This window comes from Schistocerca cancellata, chromosome 7 (genome assembly GCF_023864275.1).
Source record: "Schistocerca cancellata isolate TAMUIC-IGC-003103 chromosome 7, iqSchCanc2.1, whole genome shotgun sequence".
In the NCBI taxonomy this organism is placed as follows: domain Eukaryota; kingdom Metazoa; phylum Arthropoda; class Insecta; order Orthoptera; family Acrididae; genus Schistocerca; species Schistocerca cancellata.
In genome coordinates this window covers 492,124,671-492,148,052 of record NC_064632.1, presented here as the reverse complement: position 1 = coordinate 492,148,052, position 23,382 = coordinate 492,124,671, and the positions used below count along the sequence as shown (strand labels likewise).

General features: G+C 44.0%; 1 protein-coding gene across 1 annotated transcript in view; it reads right to left on the bottom strand.

Annotated features, from left to right (window-relative positions):
• The window catches only part of LOC126092448 (uncharacterized), a 642,436-nt gene that overhangs the window by 293,256 nt on the left and 325,798 nt on the right, over window positions 1-23,382 (bottom strand). The window contains exon 2 of the mRNA XM_049908050.1: window positions 14,282-14,484. Coding sequence (XP_049764007.1) covers window positions 14,282-14,484 — 203 coding nt within the window. The remainder of the gene's footprint in view (window positions 1-14,281; window positions 14,485-23,382) is intronic.

Genomic DNA, 23,382 nt, shown 5'->3' with positions numbered 1-23,382 from the left:
GACAGAATTACAATGTCATCGGCGAACCTCAAAGTTTTTACTTCTTCTCCATGAATTTTAATACCTACTCCGAATTTTTCTTTTGTTTCCTTTACTGCTTGCTCAATATACAGATTGAATAACATCGGGGAGAGGCTACAACCCTGTCTTACTCCTTTCCCAACCACTGCTTCCCTTTCATGCCCCTCGACTCTTATAACTGCCATCTGGTTTCTGTACAAACTGTAAATAGCCTTTCGCTCCCTGTATTTTACCCTTGCCACCTTCAGAATTTGAAAGAGAGTATTCCAGTTAACATTGTCAAAAGCTTTCTCTAAGTCTACAAATGCTAGAAACGTAGGTTTGCCTTTTCTTAATCTTTCTTCTAAGATAAGTCGTAAGGTCAGTATTGCCTCACGTGTTCCAACATTTCTACGGAATCCAAACTGATCGTCCCCGAGGTCGGCTTCTACCAGTTTTTCCATTCGTCTGTAAAGAATTCGCGTTAGTATTTTGCAGCTGTGACTTATTAAACTGATAGTTCGGTAATTTTCACATCTGTCAACACCTGCTTTCTTTGGGATTGGAATTATTATATTCTTCTTGAAGTCTGAAGGTATTTCGCCTGTCTCATACATCGTGCTCACCAGCTGGTAGAGTTTTTTCATGACTGGCTCTCCCGAGGCCATCAGTAGTTCAAATGGAATGTTGTCTACTCCCGGGGCCTTGTTTCGACTCAGGTCTTTCAGTGCTCTATCAAACTCTTCACGCAGTATCTTATCTCCCATTTCGTCTTCATCTACATCCTCTTCCATTTCCATAATATTGTCCTCAAGTACATCGCCCTTGTATAAACCCTCTATATACTCCTTCCACCTTTCTGCCTTCCCTTCTTTGCTTAGAACTGGGTTGCCATCTGAGCTCTTGATATTCATACAAGTGGTTCTCTTCTCTCCAAAGGTCTCTTTAATTTTCCTGTAGGCAGTATCTATCTTACCCCTAGTCAGACAAGCCTCTACATCCTTACATTTGTCCTCTAGCCATCCCTGCTTAGCCATTTTGCACTTCCTGTCGATCTCATTTTTGAGACGTTTGTATTCCTTTTTGCCTGCTTCATTTACTGCATTTTTATATTTTCTCCTTTCATCAATTAAATTCAATATTTCTTCTGTTACCCAAGGATTTCTATTAGCCCTCGTCTTTTTACCTACTTGATCCTCTGCTGCCTTCACTACTTCATCCCTCAGAGCTACCCATTCTTCTTCTACTGTATTTCTTTCCCCCATTCCTGTCAATTGTTCCCTTATGCTCTCCCTGAAACTCTGTACAACCTCTGGTTCTTTCAGTTTATCCAGGTCCCATCTCCTTAAATTCCCACCTTTTTGCAGTTTCTTCAGTTTCAATCTGCAGTTCATAACCAATAGATTGTGGTCAGAATCCACATCTGCCCCAGGAAATGTCTTACAATTTAAAACCTGGTTCCTAAATCTCTGTCTTACCATTATATAATCTATCTGATACCTTTTAGTATCTCCAGGATTCTTCCAGGTATACAACCTTCTTTTATGATTCTTGAACCAAGTGTTGGCTATGATTAAGTTATGCTCTGTGCAAAATTCTACAAGGCGGCTTCCTCTTTCATTCCTTCCCCCCAATCCATATTCACCTACTATGTTTCCTTCTCTCCCTTTACCTACTGACGAATTCCAGTCACCCATGACTATTAAATTTTCGTCTCCCTTCACTACCTGAATAATTTCTTTTATCTCGTCATACATTTCATCTATTTCTTCATCATCTGCAGAGGTAGTTGGCATATAAACTTGTACTACTGTAGTAGGCATGGGCTTTGTGTCTATCTTGGCCACAATAATGCGTTCACTATGCTGTTTGTAGTAGCTAACCCGCACTCCTATTTTTTTATTCATTATTAAACCTACTCCTGCATTACCCCTATTTGATTTTGTATTGATAACCCTGTAATCACCTGACCAAAAGTCTTGTTCCTCCTGCCACCGAACTTCACTAATTCCCACTATATCTAACTTTAACCTATCCATTTCCCTTTTCAAATTTTCTAACCTACCTGCCCGATTAAGGGATCTGACATTCCACGCTCCGATCCGTAGAACGCCAGTTTTCTTTCTCCTGATAACGACGTCCTCCTGAGTAGTCCCCGCCCGGAGATCCGAATGGGGGACTATTTTACCTCCGGAATATTTTACCCAAGAGGACGCCATCATCATTTAATCATACAGTAGAGCTGCATGTCCTCGGGAAAAAATTACGGCCGTAGTTTCCCCTTGCTTTCAGCCGTTCGCAGTACCAGCACAGCAAGGCCGTTTTGGTTAATGTTACAAGGCCAGATCAGTCAGTCATCCAGACTGTTGCCCCTGCAACTACTGAAAAGGCTGCTGCCCCTCTTCAGGAACCACATGTTTGTCTGGCCTCTCAACAGATACCCCTCCGTTGTGGTTGCACCTACGGTACGGCCATCTGTATCGCTGAGGCACGCAAGCCTCCCTACCAACGGCAAGGTCCATGGTTCATGGGGGGTGAAAGACGAAAGTACAAAAAAAAAAATTCAGGAATACAAGTCACTTAGAAATGAAATAAAAAGGAAGTGTTTGGATGGTAAGGCGAAATAGATACACGAAAAACGCGAAGAAATAAAAAAAAATGATTGTCGATAGGACTTATTCAGCATAAATAACAGTCGAAATAACCTTCAGTGATATCAAAAGCAAGACTGATAACAATAAGAGTGCTTTGGGAACTGCACCGTTAAATGCAGAGGTGAGAGCAGATAGGTGGGAAGAATACAATGAAGGCCTCCATGGGGGCAAGACTACTATGATGACGCAATAAAAAGAACAGGAGTCCATAGTATTAGAATCATAATTTCTGAAACCATTGGGGGAAGTGGCAGTAAACGACTATTTACGTTGGTGCGTACAGAATGTATGAGACTGGGGATATACAATCTGACCTCCGGAAAAACATGATGCACACCATTCCGATGACTGAAAAAGGCGACAATTGCGAGAATTATACCACGACCAACTTAACTGCTCAAGCATACGTGATGATGAAAAGAACAATACATGGAAGAAAGGAAAAGGAAATAGAGAATGGTTTAGATGACTGTCAGTTTGGTTTTAGGGAAGGTAAGGGCGCCAGAGAGGCGATTCTGACTTTGAGATTGATAATGGGATCAAGATGTTCAAAATTCTGAGAAAAATAGGGGCAAACTATAGGGAATGACTGGTAACATTCAATATATGCAAGAACCAGGAGGGGACAGTAAGAGTGGTAGACCAAGAACGAAGTATCCGAATTAAAAAGGGTGTAGGACAGGAACGTAGTTTTTCGCTCCTGCTGTTCAATCTATTCATCGAGGAATCAATTACAAAAATAAAAGAAAGGTTCAAGAGTGTAATCAAAACTAAAGACAAAAGGCTATCAATGAAACGATTCGCTGATGACATTGATATCCCCAGTGAAAACGAAGAAGAAATGAACAGTCCAATAAGAAAAGAATACGAATTAAGAGCAAATCGAATAACTTCACATAAGTTGTCTGATGATATTCGCCTCTGACGAGTGAAATCTGTAATACTAAATCAAAATGTGCGCTATATGTGGCCTTTTATCTCAATCTCTATAACTTTGTGTCGCACCGGGCACAAATACCCACAAATTTCCTCATCCAGTATTTGAGAATGACAGCACTCTGCGACGTCAAACGAATCTTTAACTTCATTTCAAACCGCTTCTAAGGTTTTTCTCGGTTAGATGACTAACGTCGGGTACTTAACACATTAACTCATCTTTAAATTAATCAAAAGTTTGTAGCTTTTTTTTGTAGAGGCGAGTACGGGTCTTTAAGGAATTGGGGCTTTAATGGTTACTTCTTGGACGGAAGCACTGTTGGGTTAAGAAGCAGCTGCATCCCGTAAGGTAGAAATGAAAAGGGCGTGACTTTCAAGCTGAACTCAGGAAAGCTTGTTGCAATTTCAACCAAATATAGTAGGTACATGACTTGTTACTTGTACAAAAATAATACGGGAGTATCATTCCCCCTACCACTAGCCATGAGAAGGGGTGACGAAGAAATGTTCGAAAACGACCTTTCCATATTTCTTTCCTATAGCTGGAATACTTTTAAAAGTATGGAGTGCAATTTTTCTCTTATTTGTGCCGTTCGTTGTGTCTACTCGTTGGCGACAATGAGCACAGCAACGATCCAATAATTTTGCCAACGTGCTCTGGTAACTGAGGTGAAGCAACACGGCTGAATACCACAGATAAGTTTAACACACTCTCTGTAGTTGCATGGTGTAAAACTCATCCGTATGAAATATACCCCACATAGCCATATATTCATGTGCTCCTAAGCTGCTGGATCGATAACAGACAAACTTGGTACACATATTATTTACCCTCTCTAAAGAAATACTGTATGGTAAAAAGCGCAAACCTCACAAACCTGAAATTTGGGTAAGGGTGGGGGTGATAAAGGCGGGGTGCCGGGGGGAGGGGGGGCGTGTTTACAAGGAGGGGGGCTGTAGGAGTTCATAGACAGAGAGGAGAAAGTGATAGAAAGAGGGGAGAGGAAGACAGGGGACAGTAAGAGAGGAGAGAGGAGACGAACCAATAACAGTTGTGAATAATTAAATAACCGGACAAAACCGACTTTCGGGTTCGATTCCCGGCGGGGAATCTGTCTTCCTCCCCTTCTTCCCATTCATCTTCTCCTCCCATATTCAATCTGCTCCTACCTACTCCATCACACAGTTTCCTTCCATTTCCTTTCCTTGCCTATCTCCTCTTTGCTCCTCTACGTGTCCATCTCCTCCTATTCTCTTTCTCTATCCATTTCTCCCTCCCTCTCTCTGTTCATTTCCTCCTCATCCCTATCTATGTCAATCTCCTCCTTCCCCCTCTCTGTGTGTCCATCTTCTCCTCCACCACCTTCTCTCTCCAAGTTATCACACCCACTCCAAAAGGAGATCACTGTTTCTTATCCCATAGTATTTCTTTTCAGAATATGTGTATGAAGTTCTTTTGAAACCTATCCAGGGATATAGGAGGAAGTTTTTATCCATGACTACGCCTGAATACGCACTTGTCATATGTATTTGAAATAGTTGAAATGGCTCTGAGCACTATGGGAATTAACATCTGAGGTCATCGGTCCCCTAGATTTTAGAACTACTTAAACCTAACTAACCTAAGGACATCACACACACCTATGACCGAGGCAGGATTCGAACCTGCGACCGTATCGGTCTCGCGGTTCCAGACTGAAGCACCTAGAACCGCTCGGCCACACACGGTCGGCATATGTATTTCATATGGAACGTATTTCACACACATTTGTACCCATATTTCACCTGTATCCAAACAAATAAAGATATGTGTTTTCGTTTTCTGGCTTCTCAATGTTCATGACGTCATATCTCCTGAAATATGTGTTGTACGGAGATGTATTTTGTACGCAAATCCAGTCGCATTTGTTTACACTGTCTGCGAAATGTGTTGCGAATAGAGTTAATAGTATAGAAGTAATGAATTCAATCGTTTTGCCTGATGCTACAGTTTTACTGCATTAACAGCGCAAATATAGTAAGCGATACTCCTTTTTCCTCTTATCATTCCACAGGGGGTGCCTGCCATAAAAGTCTCATAAATGGTTGAAATAAAGTGTAAAGTTTATTTCGTGTCACTAAGTCCTCACTTTCTCACATAATGGATGAATGTACTCTGGCTATATGCGCGTCCTATGCTACGATACTTTTCTACTCGCACCCCAAACCCTTTGAGAGTGAGATGGTTTTTGTCAGACAGTAAGTAAAGTGGCTGCCAAGCTTCGTAGAAATCGATACAGCGTTTTACGAGGAGATATGGAACATGCATAATACATACATGCACACACTTTTATAACATGTACAAATTACTTTGTGAATGATACCGTGATGCCATCAGCTACCCTTATCTTTATTTGGTGTACGACTGTACTGGTTTTGCCTTATGGCACCTTCAACTATCTAAGAAGAATAATACGTTGGATTCATTAGGATCGCTTATGAATTTAACGTAAGAACAAGTCATAATCCAACATACTTTATGGGCGATTATTTAACGGTATATTATCACATGTACGTTTTCGTTGCTGTGACTGCATGTAATTGTTAGAAAATAAATTAGAAAGTGTTTTCCCAATTTTAGTAGCACACTCTTTTTGAGCAGTATTTGCAAAACTCTTATACACTAGGAAGATTACAATTACTTTATAGAAGTCTGATAATTATGTTGTATATGTCTTCCTTCTCAGTTATTTTTAATTATCGTTCATCGTTGGTAATTTTTTTAAAATGACATGTAAGTATTTGTTTTATTATTATGAGAGCACGTCATTTCCAATAGTTGTTACAAGGCTGTTACATATACAGCATAAATTCGATCACAGTAGTGAAACGGTACAGAAAACCCTGAGAATCGAATGAAGCCTTCCATGACCTGGTGTATGGTTTCGTGAACTTGCGCAATACAGACATTTGTATTAAGAAGTCTAGCAATATTCATACATTCTATGGCTCTATTATGGTTCGTCGTAGAACTGGTAAAACGTTGTCTAGGAATAAAAGAATGCCAGCTGCAGGTATCACGAAATCATTCATAAAGTTCTTGGCGGTTGCAGACCCTATGTACACAGGGTGTTCATTTTAACTGAAGACATTGAAATATCTCGAAAACTACACATCGAATAAAAAATAATTACAATTTCAATTTGTTTGTCTCGGAGGGGGACATCCTACGATACTACACTCGACCTCCCACCACACCCCGTGCATGGGTGGCGGGGGGAAACTTTGGAATCTTCATATAGGAACCCCTGTTTTTTATTGCAGATTACAATTCTACGGCAAAATCTACATACGTTTTGTCTGAAGTATTTTCTTCGTTTCACCACAGATGGTGTTGTAATCGGAGAAATGGAAATGAGTGTACAGTCGTAATTTACGACATCTGCATCTACATCTACGTGATTACTTTGCTATTCACAATAATTTGCCGGGCAGAGGGTTCAGTGTACCCCCTATAAGCTGTCTCTCTACCGTCCATGCTCGAACGACGCTTTCTGTGAGTGCCCTGATTTCTCTTATTTCATCGTGATGATCATTTCTCCCTATGTAGGTGGGTTCCAAGAGAATGTTTTCGCAATCGGAGGAGAAAACTGGTGATTGAAATTTCGTTAGAAGATCCCGTTGCAACGGAAAAAGGCCTTTGTTTTACTGATTGCCACTTCAATTCACATATTATGTCTGTGGCACTATCTTCACTATTTCGCGATAATACAAAACGAGCTGCCCTTCTTTGTACTTTTTCGATGTCATCCGTCAGTCCCACCTGCGGATCCCATACCGCACAGCAATACTCCAGGACAGGGCGGACAAGCGTGGTGTAAGCAGTCTCTTTAGTAGACCTGTTGCACCTCCTCAGTGTTCTGCCAGTGCAACGCAGTCTTTGGTGTGCTCTGCCCACAATATTATCTAAGTCATTATTCCCATTTAGGTAATTTGTAAATGTAATCCGTAAGTATTTAGTTGAATTTACAGCCTTCAGATTTGTGGGACTTATCGGGTAATGGAAATTTGGCGGATTTCTTTTAATACTCATGTGAATAACTTCACACTTCTCTTTATTCAGGGTCAGGTGGCACTTTTAGCACCACACAGATATCTTATCTACACTCCTGGAAATGGAAAAAAGAACACATTGACACCGGTGTGTCAGACCCACCATACTTGCTCCGGACACTGCGAGAGGGCTGTACAAGCAATGATCACACGCACGGCACAGCGGACACACCAGGAACCGCGGTGTTGGCCGTCGAACGGCGCTAGCTGCGCAGCATTTGTGCACCGCCGCCGTCAGTGTCAGCCAGTTTGCCGTGGCATACGGAGCTCCATCGCAGTCTTTAACACTGGTAGCATGCCGCGACAGCGTGGACGTGAACCGTATGTGCAGTTGACGGACTTTGAGCGAGGGCGTATAGTGGGCATGCGGGAGGCCGGGTGGACGTACCGCCGAATTGCTCAACACGTGGGGCGTGAGGTCTCCACAGTACATCGATGTTGTCGCCAGTGGTCGGCGGAAGGTGCACGTGCCCGTCGACCTGGGATCGGACCGCAGCGACGCACGGATGCACGCCAAGACCGTAGGATCCTACGCAGTGCCGTAGGGGACGGCACCGCCACTTCCCAGCAAATTAGGGACACTGTTGCTCCTGGGGTATCGGCGAGGACCATTCGCAACCGTCTCCATGAAGCTGGGCTACGGTCCTGCACACCGTTAGGCCGTCTTCCGCTCACGCCCCAACATCGTGCTGACCGCCTCCAGTGGTGTCGCGACAGGCGTGAATGGAGGGACGAATGGAGACGTGTCGTCTTCAGCGATGAGAGTCGCTTCTGCCTTGGTGCCAATGATGGTCGTATGCGTGTTTGGCGCCGTGCAGGTGAGCGCCACAATCAGGACTGCATACGACCGAGGCACACAGGGCCAACACCCGGCATCATGGTGTGGGGAGCGATCTCCTACACTGGCCGTACACCACTGGTGATCGTCGAGGGGACACTGAATAGAGCACGGTACATCCAAACCGTCATCGAACCCATCGTTCTACCATTCCTAGACCGGCAAGGAAACTTGCAGTTCCAACAGGACAATGCACGTCCGCATGTATCCCGTGCCACCCAACGTGCTCTAGAAGGTGTAAGTCAACTACCCTGGCCAGCAAGATCTCCGGATCTGTCCCCCATTGAGCATGTTTGGGACTGGATGAAGCGTCGTCTCACGCGGTCTGCACGTCCAGCACGAACGCTGGTCCAACTGAGGCGCCAGGTGGAAATGGCATGGCAAGCCGTTCCACAGGACTACATCCAGCATCTCTACGATGGTCTCCATGGGAGAATAGCAGCCTGCATTGCTGCGAAAGGTGGATATACACTGTACTAGTGCCGACATTGTGCATGCTCTGTTGCCTGTGTCTATGTGCCTGATGTTCTGTCAGTGTGATCATGTGATGTATCTGACCCCAGGAATGTGTCAATAAAGTTTCCCCTTCCTGGGACAATGAATTCACGGTGTTCTTATTTATTTCAATTTCCAGGAATGTAGTTCCTCGGCAAAGGACGTGGAGGTCGTTTACATTTGTTGCACGCCCTTTCACTAAACACTGACCGATTATGGAGATACGCGCCATGAAGTTCTTGGTGCAGTGGCACGTGGTACGGATGATACTTATGACGATGCAATATTGTCGCAATACTACTTACGGACATACCGAAATCGCTATGTAATTGCCCGGCGCTTAAGCCTAGTGTACACGACGACACTAGGGTGCAGGCAACTGCGCTACCGGCCACTGCGCAAGCGCGCCGCGCGTTTGCGCAACTCATTGGTGAAACTAAACGCTTTCGGCGTGTTCCAACTTTGGCGACACTAGTTGCATGACTTCTGAGATTATATGTATTTGTAGAGTGTAGACAAATTGAAATATGAAATGGGGAACGGAGAATAATGTTCGCTTTTTGGATATCTATGCTTTGCATAGGTGTTTGTGAGATTACAAAAATAAGCAACATACTGCTGCCGCTGAGATCGTCATGTGCGGTCATACATAGACGGTTTGACAATGTCTGAGCTGCAGGTCAAAATTTATTGAGTTAGGAGAACATATACAACTGAATTAAGAAAAGTACAAGCAAGTGTAATTCTAGCTTCGGGAATACTCTCGTCTACAAGACTAGAATCCCATCGGTCGGGCTGGCCATCTCTTTGTTAAGGAATATTGTTGACAGGAGGGAAGGCTACACTAATTCAAGAAGCTGCATTCTTCATGCAATATTGATCTATTTAAAATTTCGCTGCAATGCTCCCCATTCACATATGTTGAAATTTTGAAGTATTGCTACTGTACAGTTCTGTCTTCAAGTGAATATGGTAGTTTGCGAACCATTCTCTTGTTAATGGCTGGCCGCTGTGGCCGAGCGATTCAAGCCGCTTCAGTCCGGAACCGCGCTGCTGCAACGGTCGCAGGTTCGAATCCTGCCTCGAGCATGGATGCGTATGATGTGCTTAGGTAAGTTAGGCTTAAATAGTTCTAAGTCTAGGGGACTGATGACCTCAGATGTTATGTCCCATAGTGCTTAGAGCCATTAATGCAGCCTGCTTCGAATAATTATTGTTAGCAATTATTACTGTTAATGTAAATAATTATTGGTGTTAATGAAATAGCGTCATCACCAACTAAATCCGTATCTTATATCATGCCGAGTGATCTCGATTGTAATGCACGCAATAGGATTTGTAATATCAGTTCTGGCGACAGTGTTTCATGCATTACAGTACCTTTATTCCTTATCGCATTGTTATTGTTGTTGTTGTTGCTGGTTTGATGCAGCTCTCCATGTTACTCTATCCTGTGCAAGCTTCATCATCTCCCAGTAGTTACTGCAACCTACATCCTTCTGAATCTGCTTAGTGTATTCATCTCTTGGTCTCCCTCTACGATTTTTACCCTCCACGCTGCCCTCCAACAATGCTAAATTTGTGATCCCTTGATGCCTCAGAACATGTCCTACCAACCGGTCCCTTCTTCTTGTCAAGTTGTGCCACAAACTCCTCTGGTCCCCAGTTCTATTCAACACCTCCTCATTAGTTATGTGATCTACCCATCTAATCTTCAGCATTCTTCTGTAGCATCACATTTCGAAAGCTTCTATTCTCTTCTTGTCTAAACTACTTACCGTATACGTTCCACTTCCATACGTGGCTACACTCCATACAAATACTTTCAGAAACGACTTCCTGACACTTAAATATATGCTCGATGTTAACAAATTACTCTTCTTCAGAAACGCTTTCCTTGCCATTGCCAGTCTACGTTTTATATCCTCTCTACTTCGACCATCATCAGTTATTTTCCTCCTCAAATAGCAAAACTACTTTACTACTTAAAGAGTCTCATTTCCTAATCTAATTCCTTCAGCATCACCCGACTTAATTCGACTACATTCCATTATCCTCGTTTTGCTTTTGTTGATGTTCATCTTATATCCCCGTTTCAAGACTCTGTCCATTCCGTTCAACTGCTGTTCCAGGTCCTTTGGTGTCTCTGTCTCTGATAGAATTACAATGTCATCGGCGAACCTCAAAGTTTTTATTTCTTCTCCATGGATTTTAATTCCTACTCCAAATTTTTCTTTTGTTTCCTTTCCTGCTTGCTCAGTAACAGATTGAATAACATCGGGGACAGGCTACAAGCCTGTCTAGCTCCCTTCCCAACCACTGCTTCCCTTTCATGTCCTTTGACTCTTGTAACTGCCATCTGGTTTCTGTACAAATTGTAAATAGCCTTTCGCTCCCTGTATTTTACCCCTGCCACCTTTAGAATTTGAAAGAGAGTATTCCAGTCAACATTGTCAAAAGCTTTCTCTAAGTCTACAAATGCTAGAAACGTAGGTTTGTCTTTCCTTAATCTATTTTCTAAGATAAGTCGTAGGGTCAGTATTGCCTCACGTGTTCCAACATTTCTACGGAATCCAAACTGATCTTCCCCGAGGTCGGCTTCTACCAGTTTTTCCATTCGTCTGTCAAGAATTCGCGTTAGTATTTTGCAGCTGTGACTTATTAAACTGATAGTTCGGTAATTTTCACATCTGTCAACATCTGCTTTCTTTGGGATTGGAATTATTATATTCTTCTTCAAGTCTGAGGGTATTTCGCCTGTCTCATACATCTTGCTCACCAGATGGTAGAATTTGGTCAGGACTGGCTCTCCCAAGGCCGTCAGTAGTTCCAGTGGAATTATGTCTACTCCCGGGGCCTTGTTTCGACTCAGGTCTTTCAGTGCTCTGTCAAACTCTTCACGCAGTATCGTATCTCCCATTTCATCTTCATAGACATCCTCTTCCATTTCCATAATATTGTCCTCAAGTACATCGCCCTTGTGTAGACACTCTACATACTCCTTCCACCTTTCTGCTTTCCCTTCTTTGCTTAAAACTGGGCTCCCACCTGAACTCTTGATATTCATACAAGTGGTTCTCTTTTCTCCGAAGGTCTCTTTAATTTTCCTGTAGGCAGTATCTATCTTACCCCTAGTGAGATAAGCCTCTACATCCTTACATTTGTCCTCTAGCCATCCCTGCTTAGCCATTTTGCACTTCCTGTCGATCTTATTTTTGAGACGTCTGTATTGCTTTTTGCCTGCTTCATTTACTGCATTTTTGTATTTTCTCCTTTCATCAATTAAATTCAATATTTCTTCTGTTACCCAAGGGTTTCTACTAGCCCTCGTCTTTTTACCTACTTGATCCTCTGCTGCCTCAGAGCTACTCATTCTTCTTCTACTCTATCTCTTTCCCACAATCCTGTCAATTGTTCCCTTATGCTCTCCCTGAACCTCTGTATAACCTCTAGTTTATCCAGGTCCCATCTCCTTAAATTCCCACCTTTTTGCAGTTTCTTCAGTTTTAACCTACCCTCATCGCATAATTAACTCTATTTAGAAGAAACGTGAATAGTCCTGGTGACGTTCTAAGATAATTAAAAGAAACTTTTGGATATTCCGTTATAAATTATTTAAGCAAGGATGATGAGCATCCGAGATGACGTCTTTTCTTCATCCAGTCACGAATTGAAACACATTTCTTATTTTTTTCTTTTGTAGCTATTCCATGCGACAAGCTTTAACTCCATCACAACTAGTGCGACGTGCAGCTGCCAAAACTTTCGTTTCAGGCACGACTCAGGGACCCACAAAATAATAAATGGTTCCAATGGCTCTGAGCACTATGCGACTTAACTTCTGAGGTCATCAGTCGCCTAGAACCTAGAACTAATTAAACCTAACTAAGCTAAGGACATCACACACATCCATGCCCGAGGCAGGATTCGAACCTGCGACCTTAGCGGTCACGCGGTTCCAGACTGAAGCGCCTTTAACCGCACGGCCACACCGGCCGGCGGGACCCACAAAACGACGAAACTGAAGCGATACTGGCGTTGCCGTGTCTACATTCATATATGAAACCACTTGCGTGCAACTCATTCCACGCAACAAGTGGCGCAACTAGGCTTTCCAGAGGGTTGCAGCGCACTGCCGCTAGTACAGCTATTTCATTAGCTTCTCCTGCGTTACGTTTGCTCCGTTTCCTGTTTCAGGTCTGTATGCTGCCATCAGACAGAAAAGCGTTGAGAACCTTGTAAAAGAACTAGCGAGAGGGACACACAACGCAACAGCAACCTCATCTCTCCTACATTCTACGTCAATCAATGTCATTTCGGTTTTTTTCCTTCTATGGTTGCCACTTGTACGTCTGTTCTGCAGATGATAGATAGTTAAGCAGACAATTAACACTGTGCAAGTATTGTAATGTCTAGAGCCGCTACCCGTTCTTCGTCTGAACGATAAGTGAGCTCCCGTCGCTGGGTACTACCTGTTGTGATGCGTCGTAGTTTGCTACAACCCACCGTGGTGCGTCGAGTATTTTCCTGCTCGAGAATAAAACGCTGTGAATGGGGTTTGCCATTAGAAGTTGGTTCAAATGGCTCTGAGCAGTATGGAACTTAACATCTGTGGTCATCGGTCCCCTAGAACTTAGAACTACTTAAACCTAACTAACCTAAGGACATCACACACATCCATGCCCGAGGCAGGATTCAAACCTGCGATCGTAGCGGTCGCGCGGTTCCAGTCTGTAGTGCCTAGTACCGCTCGGCCATCTCGGCCGGCCATAAGTTATTAAATACTGGCCTGACCTACCCTCGCAACATGGAAGTGGTGACACTCGATATTCAAGGGTCGCTGAGCAGCTTGTCGTAAATTACGACTGTGTGTCTATTTTTATTCTTCCGATTACAGCACCATCTGTGGCGATACGAAGAAATTGCTTCAGACAAAACGTATGTAGATTTTGCTGTGGAGTCGTAATCACAATAAAAAAGGGAGTTCACGTTTAAGATGACAAAGTTGCGCCCCCCCGCCGGCCACTCATGCACAGGGTGGTGGTGGTGGGGGGCGGGGGGGGGGTCGAGATTGGTATCGTTGGACATCCCCCTCCGAGAAAAACAAATTGAAGTTATTGAAAGTATAACTTTTTTCGTCCGATATATAGTTTTCGAGGTATCTCAATGTCTTCGGTTAAAACGAACACTGTAGATTACTAAGGTAACACACGTCATATTCGATCACTAACACCTCGCTTATCATGCTGTCGTAGAGAATACTTACGTCTATTTTCGCGAAGAGGACGTGGAACTCGCGGAAGGGCGGCGAGCGGCCGCGTACGAACTGAAACATCTTGCGGCCGTTACGGAGCCACTCCACTTTGTGCAGCAGTTCGCGCGGGACGCTGTACTCGCAGCGGAACAGCGCAGAGTGGCCAAACAGCACGTGCCGCGGCGCCGCCAGCCGCACGTCCAGCTCCGCCTCCGCTGTGGGCACAAACAACAGCGCGGGCTCAGCACGGGCTCCAAACAACAGCGCCGAGTCACTGTTCAGGGCGTGCTGCAATAGTCGCCGGCCGAATACTCGGCACAAGATCTGCTGCGGACGCAAACAATAGCACTGCATCTGCTGAGGACAAAAACAACAGCACGAGTTCAGATCAGGCTGAAAACAACAGCATTGACTGGCTGTAAGATATGTACTATGGCATCGCCAATTGACCGACCGCTAACCGTCGCTTCCAGTGTGGGGCAAACAACAATGTGAGTTCAGCACAGGCTCGAAACAGCAGCGCTTAGTTGCTGTTCAGGGAGTGCTGCAATAGCCACCAGCCGAATACTCAGCACCGTATCTGCTGGGGACGCAAACAATATCACTGCATCTGCTGAGGACAAAAACAACAGCACGAGTTCAGATCAGGCCGAAAACAACAGCATTGACTGGCTGTAAGATATGTACTATGGCATCGCCTGTTGACCGCTAACCATCGCTTCCACTGTGAGCGCAAACAACAACGTGAGTTCAGCACGGGCTCGAAACAGCAGCGCTTAGTTGCTATTCAGGGAGTGCTGCAATAGCCGCCAGCCGAATACTCAGCACCGGATCTGCTGGGGACGCCAACAACAGCACTGCATCTGCTGAGGACAAAAACCACAGAACGAGTTTAGGTCAGGCTGAAAATAACAGCATTGACTGGCTGTTGAAACATCCACGAGATTAATTTTAGCTACTGTGCGACGAGACGAAATTATGCCTCCAGCAGTTATAAACATTATCTATCCGACATATGAAAAAAACAGTGAAATAAAACGATGATAAATATTAATTGTTTTTATAATATTTTATGCTGTAATTGGACATATCTATGTGTGTCATACAAAGATAATGATAATTGTAAATTCCTTTTATGATCTGCGTATGTCTTTTTTGTGTTAGCAGAAGACCCAACACCGTGTTACGAGTGGAGGCCGAAATGCACGCGTTTTAGCTACCAAAGTCGGCTGTACAACTGGCCAAGTGCTAGGGAGTCTCTCTAGACTGGACCTTCCGTGTGGTGGCGCTCGGTCTGCAAGCACTGATAGTGGCGACACGCGGGTCCGACGTATACTAACGGACCGCGGCCGGTTTAAAGGCTACCACCTAGCAGGTGTGGTGTCTGGCGGTGACCCCACAGTCTTCCTTTGTTTTTACCTTTGGTTGGTTGGCTTTTGTAGGTTGCGGACGCAAGACGCATATCAAACTGAGATCTGTTAAGAAATTGTAATTATTTGTTAATTATTACTTGAGAATAGAGTGCATTATTATTATAAATATGTGATTAATTATTTGTAACTTTAATTCCTCTCTCAATAAGCATTGCCTGTGTTAATTATTTCTTTCTGCTGCAAGGAGCGCAGCCATTGATGACAGCGATTTGTATCGCATTTTTATCTGTGTTTCTTACGAAAGTGTCAAAGGTTTGCTTGATGAAAATTAGTCTAAATAGTGTACCATATAAAAGTAAAGTTTAATACGCATTAATTCATATACTTATCCTGTTAAAATGAGATTTGCTCTAACAAAAGAAAGTCTCTGTCAATTGTCTGCCGCCATCTTAACAATTATCTTAGCGGCAAATTCAAATTACGCAGCTCTGCAGACATAAATGCCGAAGGTAATAAAAATTTGTACAAATAAATATGCACCAGTGGTCCCGAACTCATTTTAATGAAAATAATTCGAATAAGATTGGTTCATTAAAAACAGTGCTCATAGGACGATCCATATAACAAACTTTTCTTGCTGATGTATGGAGCCGAAATTAATTACGCACGAGTTGCGAAGAATATTGGTTCAGGTAACATACGTCAGTGTTGTGCGAGGCTGATATTCGGTGGTTTTTGTGGTGTCACCGCCAGACACCACACTTGCTAGGTGGTAGCTTTTAAATCGGCCGCGGTCCGCTAGTATACGTCGGACCCGCGTGTCGCCACTGTCAGTAATTGCAGACCGAGCGCCACCACACGGCAGGTCTAGAGAGACGTACTAGCACTCGTCCCAGTTGTACAGCCGACGTTGCTAGCCTGGTTCACTGAGAATTACGCTCTCATTTGCCGAGACGATAGTTAGCATAGCCTTCAGCTACATTTGCTACGACCTAGCAAGGCGCCGTATTCAATTGCTATAATACTTCTGTATCATCAAGAGCAATGTTCTACAAATGTGGATTAAAATTAAGTATTCCAGAAGCTACGTACTTTTCTTTATAGCATTCATTACGTATCCTGTTTCAGACCTCACGCCAGCCTGCGTGAGCTTATAGCGTGCATTTCGGCCTCCTCTAAAAACAGTGTTGGCAATTCTGCCGATACTTCAGTTTTAATGATAATTTTGCTGCAGATAACTGTTTCCATCATAATCAATAGTTGTAAAGAATCTGTTCTATGAACTGTGATTTAGTGACGCGTACACAATTTACAGACAACACTTTAACAGAACGTTAACTTGGAGATCTTTAACAACTTGACCAACTATTTAGCCGGCAGAAAAATTATTTAGTAATTACTCACTGTAATGAAATAAGATTATCAATTTCATTTACAAATTAGTTAAATACCAAACCACTGAATAACACAGCGAACGCCACACTACAGTATGTACTACGGCATCGCCAGTTGACCGCTATCCACCACCTCCACTGTGGGCGCAAACAACAGCGCCTGCTCAGCACAGGCTGAAGATAATTGCACATGCCGCTATGCTGCCAGTCGGACCCTCAGCACCGCCTCTGCTGAGGACACAAACAGCAAAGCCTCAACATTGTCTAACAACAACAGCACTAAATGGTCATACAGCACATACTACTAAGGTGCTAGCCGAATGCTCAATACTGCCTTCCTTCTGAGGGCACAAACATAAGCACAATCTTAGCACAGACTGAACACTGAGTAACCGTTCTGTGACGCTGCCAGCCAACACTGGAGATATAAACAGCAGCAGCAGTTCAGCACCAGTTGGAAAACATTAGAAATGAATTTGCCAAGGTATCAGCAGCAGCCCTTCCACAACAGATGCTGAGAGCAGGCTGAGAAATGACAACAATGAGTGGCTGTACAGCACATGACGCATCCCTACCTTCTGCTCGCTCAGCACCGCACTGATGGCAGGTTACCATACGTTAAGACAAGACTTCCGTTATCTCGCAAATAACGATGCACGCTGCCTGTTCCTGACTATTGGTGGGCACCACTACGTTCTTCAGCTGCTTTCCTAGCCTGAGAGTAGGAGATCAAGCGGACTGATCATCATATTCGGCTACCTGCACGGGAGGAATTCTGAGCCGTCAAGGTGAAGAACTCTGCTGGCACTGAAGTGATGGGGCAGTTTACCACTGGACGGGCGCTACCGCCTGTTGCCTAGGCCTCGTACGTGACAGCAAGTGGTGATTTTTCATAATAAATATATGGCATCCCATTACAAACGCTGTCCGCCCTGACCCAAGAGTGTCGAGAAGTACACCATCCCAATGTGGATTATCCAGTGGCAACCAAACGCAGCCACAGGTAACTTCCAATTTACGAGGTGCACCTAGTCGTGGTGCCGCTTGGAGCTGCACGGTGCTTCCTAGGTTGGAGCCTGCCTAGAGTCCTTGATTTTAGATCGATGCTTTGGGACCTATTTCATCCGGTCTTCCATGAGCTGCTGGCTGGTCGACTCACTTGAGCGTAATGATATTGTTAACCTGTACTAGAGACTGCTGCCACTGGATGCCTGGTGTCTGCAGACCAGCTCTATGCGCAATGAGTGACTGACTTCCCTTCTTCACAGTCCATAATAATTGCGGAAGTTATATATAACGTAAGGGAGGAGACAATACTATCAACTCCAATGGGACATTACATGGAATCAGCGGCGACGAATGAAAACGTATACCAGACCAGGATTCTAACCTCTGATCCCCTGCTTACTAGGTAGGTTCGTTAACCACTGCGGTATCCGCGACACAGCATTACCGCAACTGCTCAGACTATCTTGGCATGCCTCACTCGTGATTCACATTCCCACTGAGCTCCACCTATCCTCAGTGCTGTGTGAATAAGTGGTTTCTGTTCTTTCGGACATATCTGAAAGAATAGACTCAATGTATTTATATAATTTGATTGGTCTAGCTGGGCAATGGTTCCACCTTCTTCAGTTCGGATCCGCTAATACGACCAACCTCCTCTGGGAATCTCAGAGACTCAATGGACAGGAACCACGGATAGGTGGCGCTCGGTGGGAATGTGCATAGGTCATGAGGCATCCAAAGATTGTCTGTGTAACGTGTCCGAAACAACAGTCACCACTCATTCACGTAAACTGCGGAAGTGTTACCGGTGCAAAAGTTTCTGCACAGACTGACCTCTCGATTATATCCCAAAAATAATCGATGGGATACCTTCTGGGCGATCTGAGTCACAAAACATTGGCTCGAATTGTCCACAATGTTCTTGACTCCAACCGGAAACAGCTGTGGTCTGATGATATGACGTATAGTCACCTACAAAAGTTCCGTCGTTACTTAGGAACAGGAAGTCTGAGAATGGCTCCAAATGGTCTCCTAGGTGACGAACACCCAGATGACCCAGTCCATTCCATGTAAACGTAGCCCACACTATTATTGAGCCACCATTGCTTTGCAGAGAGCTTGACAACTTAGTTCTATGGCTTCGTGGGATCTGCACCACATTCGGACCATACCACCAGTTCTTGCCAACTGAAATTGGGACTCATCAGACCAGGCTACGGTTTTTCAGGGTTTTCTAGATTCCAGCCGATGTGGTCAGCAGCTGGGGAGAGGCGCTGCAGGCGATGTCGAGCTGTCAGTAGAGGCACGAGCGTCAGTCGTCTGGTGCCATAGCCCATTAACAGCAAATTGTGCCGCACGTTTGACGGAGTTTCAGCATTGATAGTTCACGCAGTGCCACCCGTCTGTTAGCAATGATCACGAAAACGCCGTTGCTCTCGGTCGTTAAGTGTAGGCCGTCGGCCAATGCGTTGTCCGTTGTGAAAGGTAATTTGAAATTTGCTGTTCTCGAAACACTCTTGACGCTGTGGATCTCGGGACACTGAATTGCCAAACCACTTCCGATTTACCATAGATCTATCTCCAACTAATATTCATTGTTCAAAGTCTGTTAATTCCTGACGTGTGACCATAATCACGACGGAAGACTTTTCACGTGAATCACCCCGGTGCAAATGACTGCTCCACCAAATCACCGCCTTCTATAACTTGTCTACACGGTACTATCGCCGTATGTGCAGGGTGTACAATCTTACTCCCACCGTTTTTTCCCCCAGCATTGGAGGCTTTAACGAAACAAATTGCTTACACATGCATCATTCAAAGTATTTTCCATGGCTGACCACTACTTTCTCCCATATTTCGGGCAGTGTACCAATTCTGCGTCGAAAAAATTGTTCATCTTTTGAACTGATCCACGAAACGATCCAATTTCTATCTTCTTTATGAGATCGGAAGTGTTGGTCAGCCAGACTATGCACCATTGATCTAAACAGGTGTTAGTCAGATTGAGCAATGTCTGGAGAATACGGCGGGTGGGGTAGGACTTCCCATTTTAACTTTCCAAGTACGTTTTGACCTCTTTTGCAACGTGGGGTCGAGCGTTGTCGTGCTGCAAAATCACTTTATCGTGCCTCTAGGTGTATTGCTGCCGGTTATCTTTTAATGGTATGCTCAAACGCATTTATTAAGTCGGATAACGAGCATATGTGATTCTTTCGCTTGGGGTTAACACCTCATAGTACACGACGTCGAGCTGGTCCTACCAATGCAGAGCATGATCTTGGAGCCGTGAAAATTCGGTTTGGCCGTCGACTTATAAGCATAGCCGGGATAACCCCATGATTTTTTGTGTTTACGGTTATTGTAATGAAGCCCTTTTTCGTCCCCGGTCACAATGCGATGCAGAAATCCCTACTGTTTTTGTCTCCGAAGTAACTGTTCACAAACACACAAATGCCGTGCAACGTTTCTTGGTTTCAGCTCACACGGGACCCTAGTTCCTTCTTTCTGAATCATACCCATAGCCTTGAGACGTTTTGAAATGGCTTGCTGTGTCACTCCTACTAATAGTGCCAATTCGTCTTGAGTTTGACGCGAGTCTTCACTCAGCAAAGTCTCCAATTCTGCATGTTCGAAATCATTCTCTCTTCCACCACTACGCCGGTCTACAACGTTAAATTCACCGTTCTTGAAGCCTTGAAACCACTCACGACACGTTTTTTTCACTAATAGCATCCCTACCATACGTACCTGAGAGCATTCGATGAGACTCAGCCGCTGTTTTCTTCATATGAAACAAAACAGTAGCACCTCCCGCAAATGACGAGAATTGGGCTCGTAAACTGACATTTTCAATCAAGAACAACTTTATGATGCAGACACAAATCGATTAATTTTTATGTTGAGCGTGGTCCAAGCTAACTGCTTGACGTCTGTGATCTGTTTCTTTCGACCGCTACTTACCGTTGTCGCCACTTATCGGCAAACGGCGGATGAAAAGTTGTACACCTTGTATATTTGCATATTGCTATCCCATTACCTTTGCCACCTCAATGTACAGAAAAACATCATTTTGGGACGATTGTAGGAATTTCAGGAAAAGGTGGGCAAAATTTCCACTTTGTGTAAGGAACACCTCGAGTTAAATCTGGATAAATGTGACACAATGTCTATAATAAATATAAAGGATCAGAGAGTATTTGATTACGTGCTGAACATCTTGAGACTTTCACATCACATAGCGTAGCGTGTTGTACCTTGGAACGCTTTTAGACTCTCACCTTTAGCCAGCTGCGGAATAAACTATTAATACATTTACTTATTCCATTTTTCGATAATAGCAATCAATTTTTGAGTGCTGCAGTCTTTTTCTGAAGCTACAAAAATCATTGAAGTAAATTTTTTTTCCAGTTTGTGGAAAAAATAATCCAAGTTACAGAATGGTAATGTACTTACGAACAATTTACTGGGCAACTATAAAAGATTCACTCGTTTTCAGAGCTCTGTATACATGTACAAATATAGCTGATGCATGAATAGAGTCGTAAATTCAATGAAGTTGCATTTTGCGCTCTACAAATCTTTTATGAATGGCCCTCTTGTCACAGAACGCACGTCCAGTCGGCAGTTAACTTCGTACCATAGCTTATGTATCAGCATCCTGTCAGTAGTCATGACAAAAGCACTGATCCGCTCTCTGGGCTGTTCGAGTGTTCCTAGCAGTGGGGGTACTTAAATTTGGTCCTTGCTGTACGCCAAAAGAAAAAAATTCACAAGGTGTTAGGTCAGGAGACGTGCATGGGAGCGGGGGCAGCGGGGGCAGCAAAAGAACAGTGCCACATGATCTTTATCACTACGACGAAACCATGAATGTGAATATTTGTCATTTACATAGAGACGAACATCGATGCGCCAATGAGAGACTGTCCCCTTTCGTTGAAATATGAAGTTTCGGAATCGGCAGTCAGTTGTGAAAACAACCTCAACTGCGACGTATCAAAGTAAGACGTAACCCATCACAGCCTACTCAGAGAATAAAAGGGGCTCATACAGTTTCATCCGTGACAATGCACGGGAAACATTAATCTTAGGCTAATCTCGTTCATGCAGCACAATTTCAGTGCCCCACACTCTCACATTTTGCTAATTAACCTTTCCACATAAATTGAAGGTTTCTCAGTCACTTACTATCAGCAAGGAAGCGAAATATTCATCCCCAAGTGATTTCTGTGATATGGTGCCAAAACTAAATGCACTATCAATAATTTCCTTAATAAATAAATACATAATTTATTCTATGAATAAATATTTATTACAAAGTCGAAGTGGTCTTTTTCATTATGAAACAATTTTCCTGTTTCAATTAGTGCGTGAGCTGCAGAGGGTACTAAAATGGCTCAAATGTCTGAGCACTATGGGACTTAACTTCTCTGGCCATCAGTCCCCTAGAACTTAGAACTACGTTAACCTAACTAACATAAGGACATCACACACATCCATGCCCGAGGCAGGATTCGAACCTGCGACCGTAGCGGTCCCACAGTTCCAAACTGTAGCTCCTAGAACTGCACAGCCACTTCGGCCGGTGCAGATGGTACTGTTTGAAATGTAACAGCTGTCGCAAAACCGTTCATACAGTTTGCTGCAGTATTTTAATTTCGTGGCTTGAGTGAACCGTTGAGTTTTTTGGGTTGCATATGAAGCTTTTCCGCACCGTCTCCACATCCAGCACACTTGGCCGACCGGTACTTTTCTGTAACTTCCTGGCAGATTAAAGTTGTGTACCGGACCGAGACTCGAACTCGGCACCTTTTCGAGGTACTGACGGAAGTAAAGCTGTAAGAAGGGGGCGTGAGTCGTGGTTGGGTAGCTCATATGCTACAGCACTTGCCCGCGGAAGGCAAAGGTCCCGAGTTCGAGTCTCGGCCCGGCACACAGTTTTAATCTGCCAGGAAGTTTCCAATCAGCGCACACTCCGGTGCAGAGGGGATATTTCATTCCGGTGCTTTTCTGTTTACAATGACAACCAGAGTAAATGGTTGATGCCAAAGCACAGCGCTCTGTTTACACATCGGTTCTTATCGGTAATTCTTATCCATAGTCCAGTACACAAATTTCTATTCTTAATTTGTTTTGGTATTGTCAAAGCACTGCCCTCGAAGCGTTAGCTGATGGGCATAATGCAAACTCGGTGACTTTACGGATCCAGTCATGCATCAGTCATATTTGTACATATAATGGTTCGGAAAATGTAGAACTTCTAATACTAATGAATCATTCTAAATCCGGGGATAATTGTTAGGAAACTGAATCAACGCAGTTAATTTGCAAATATCAT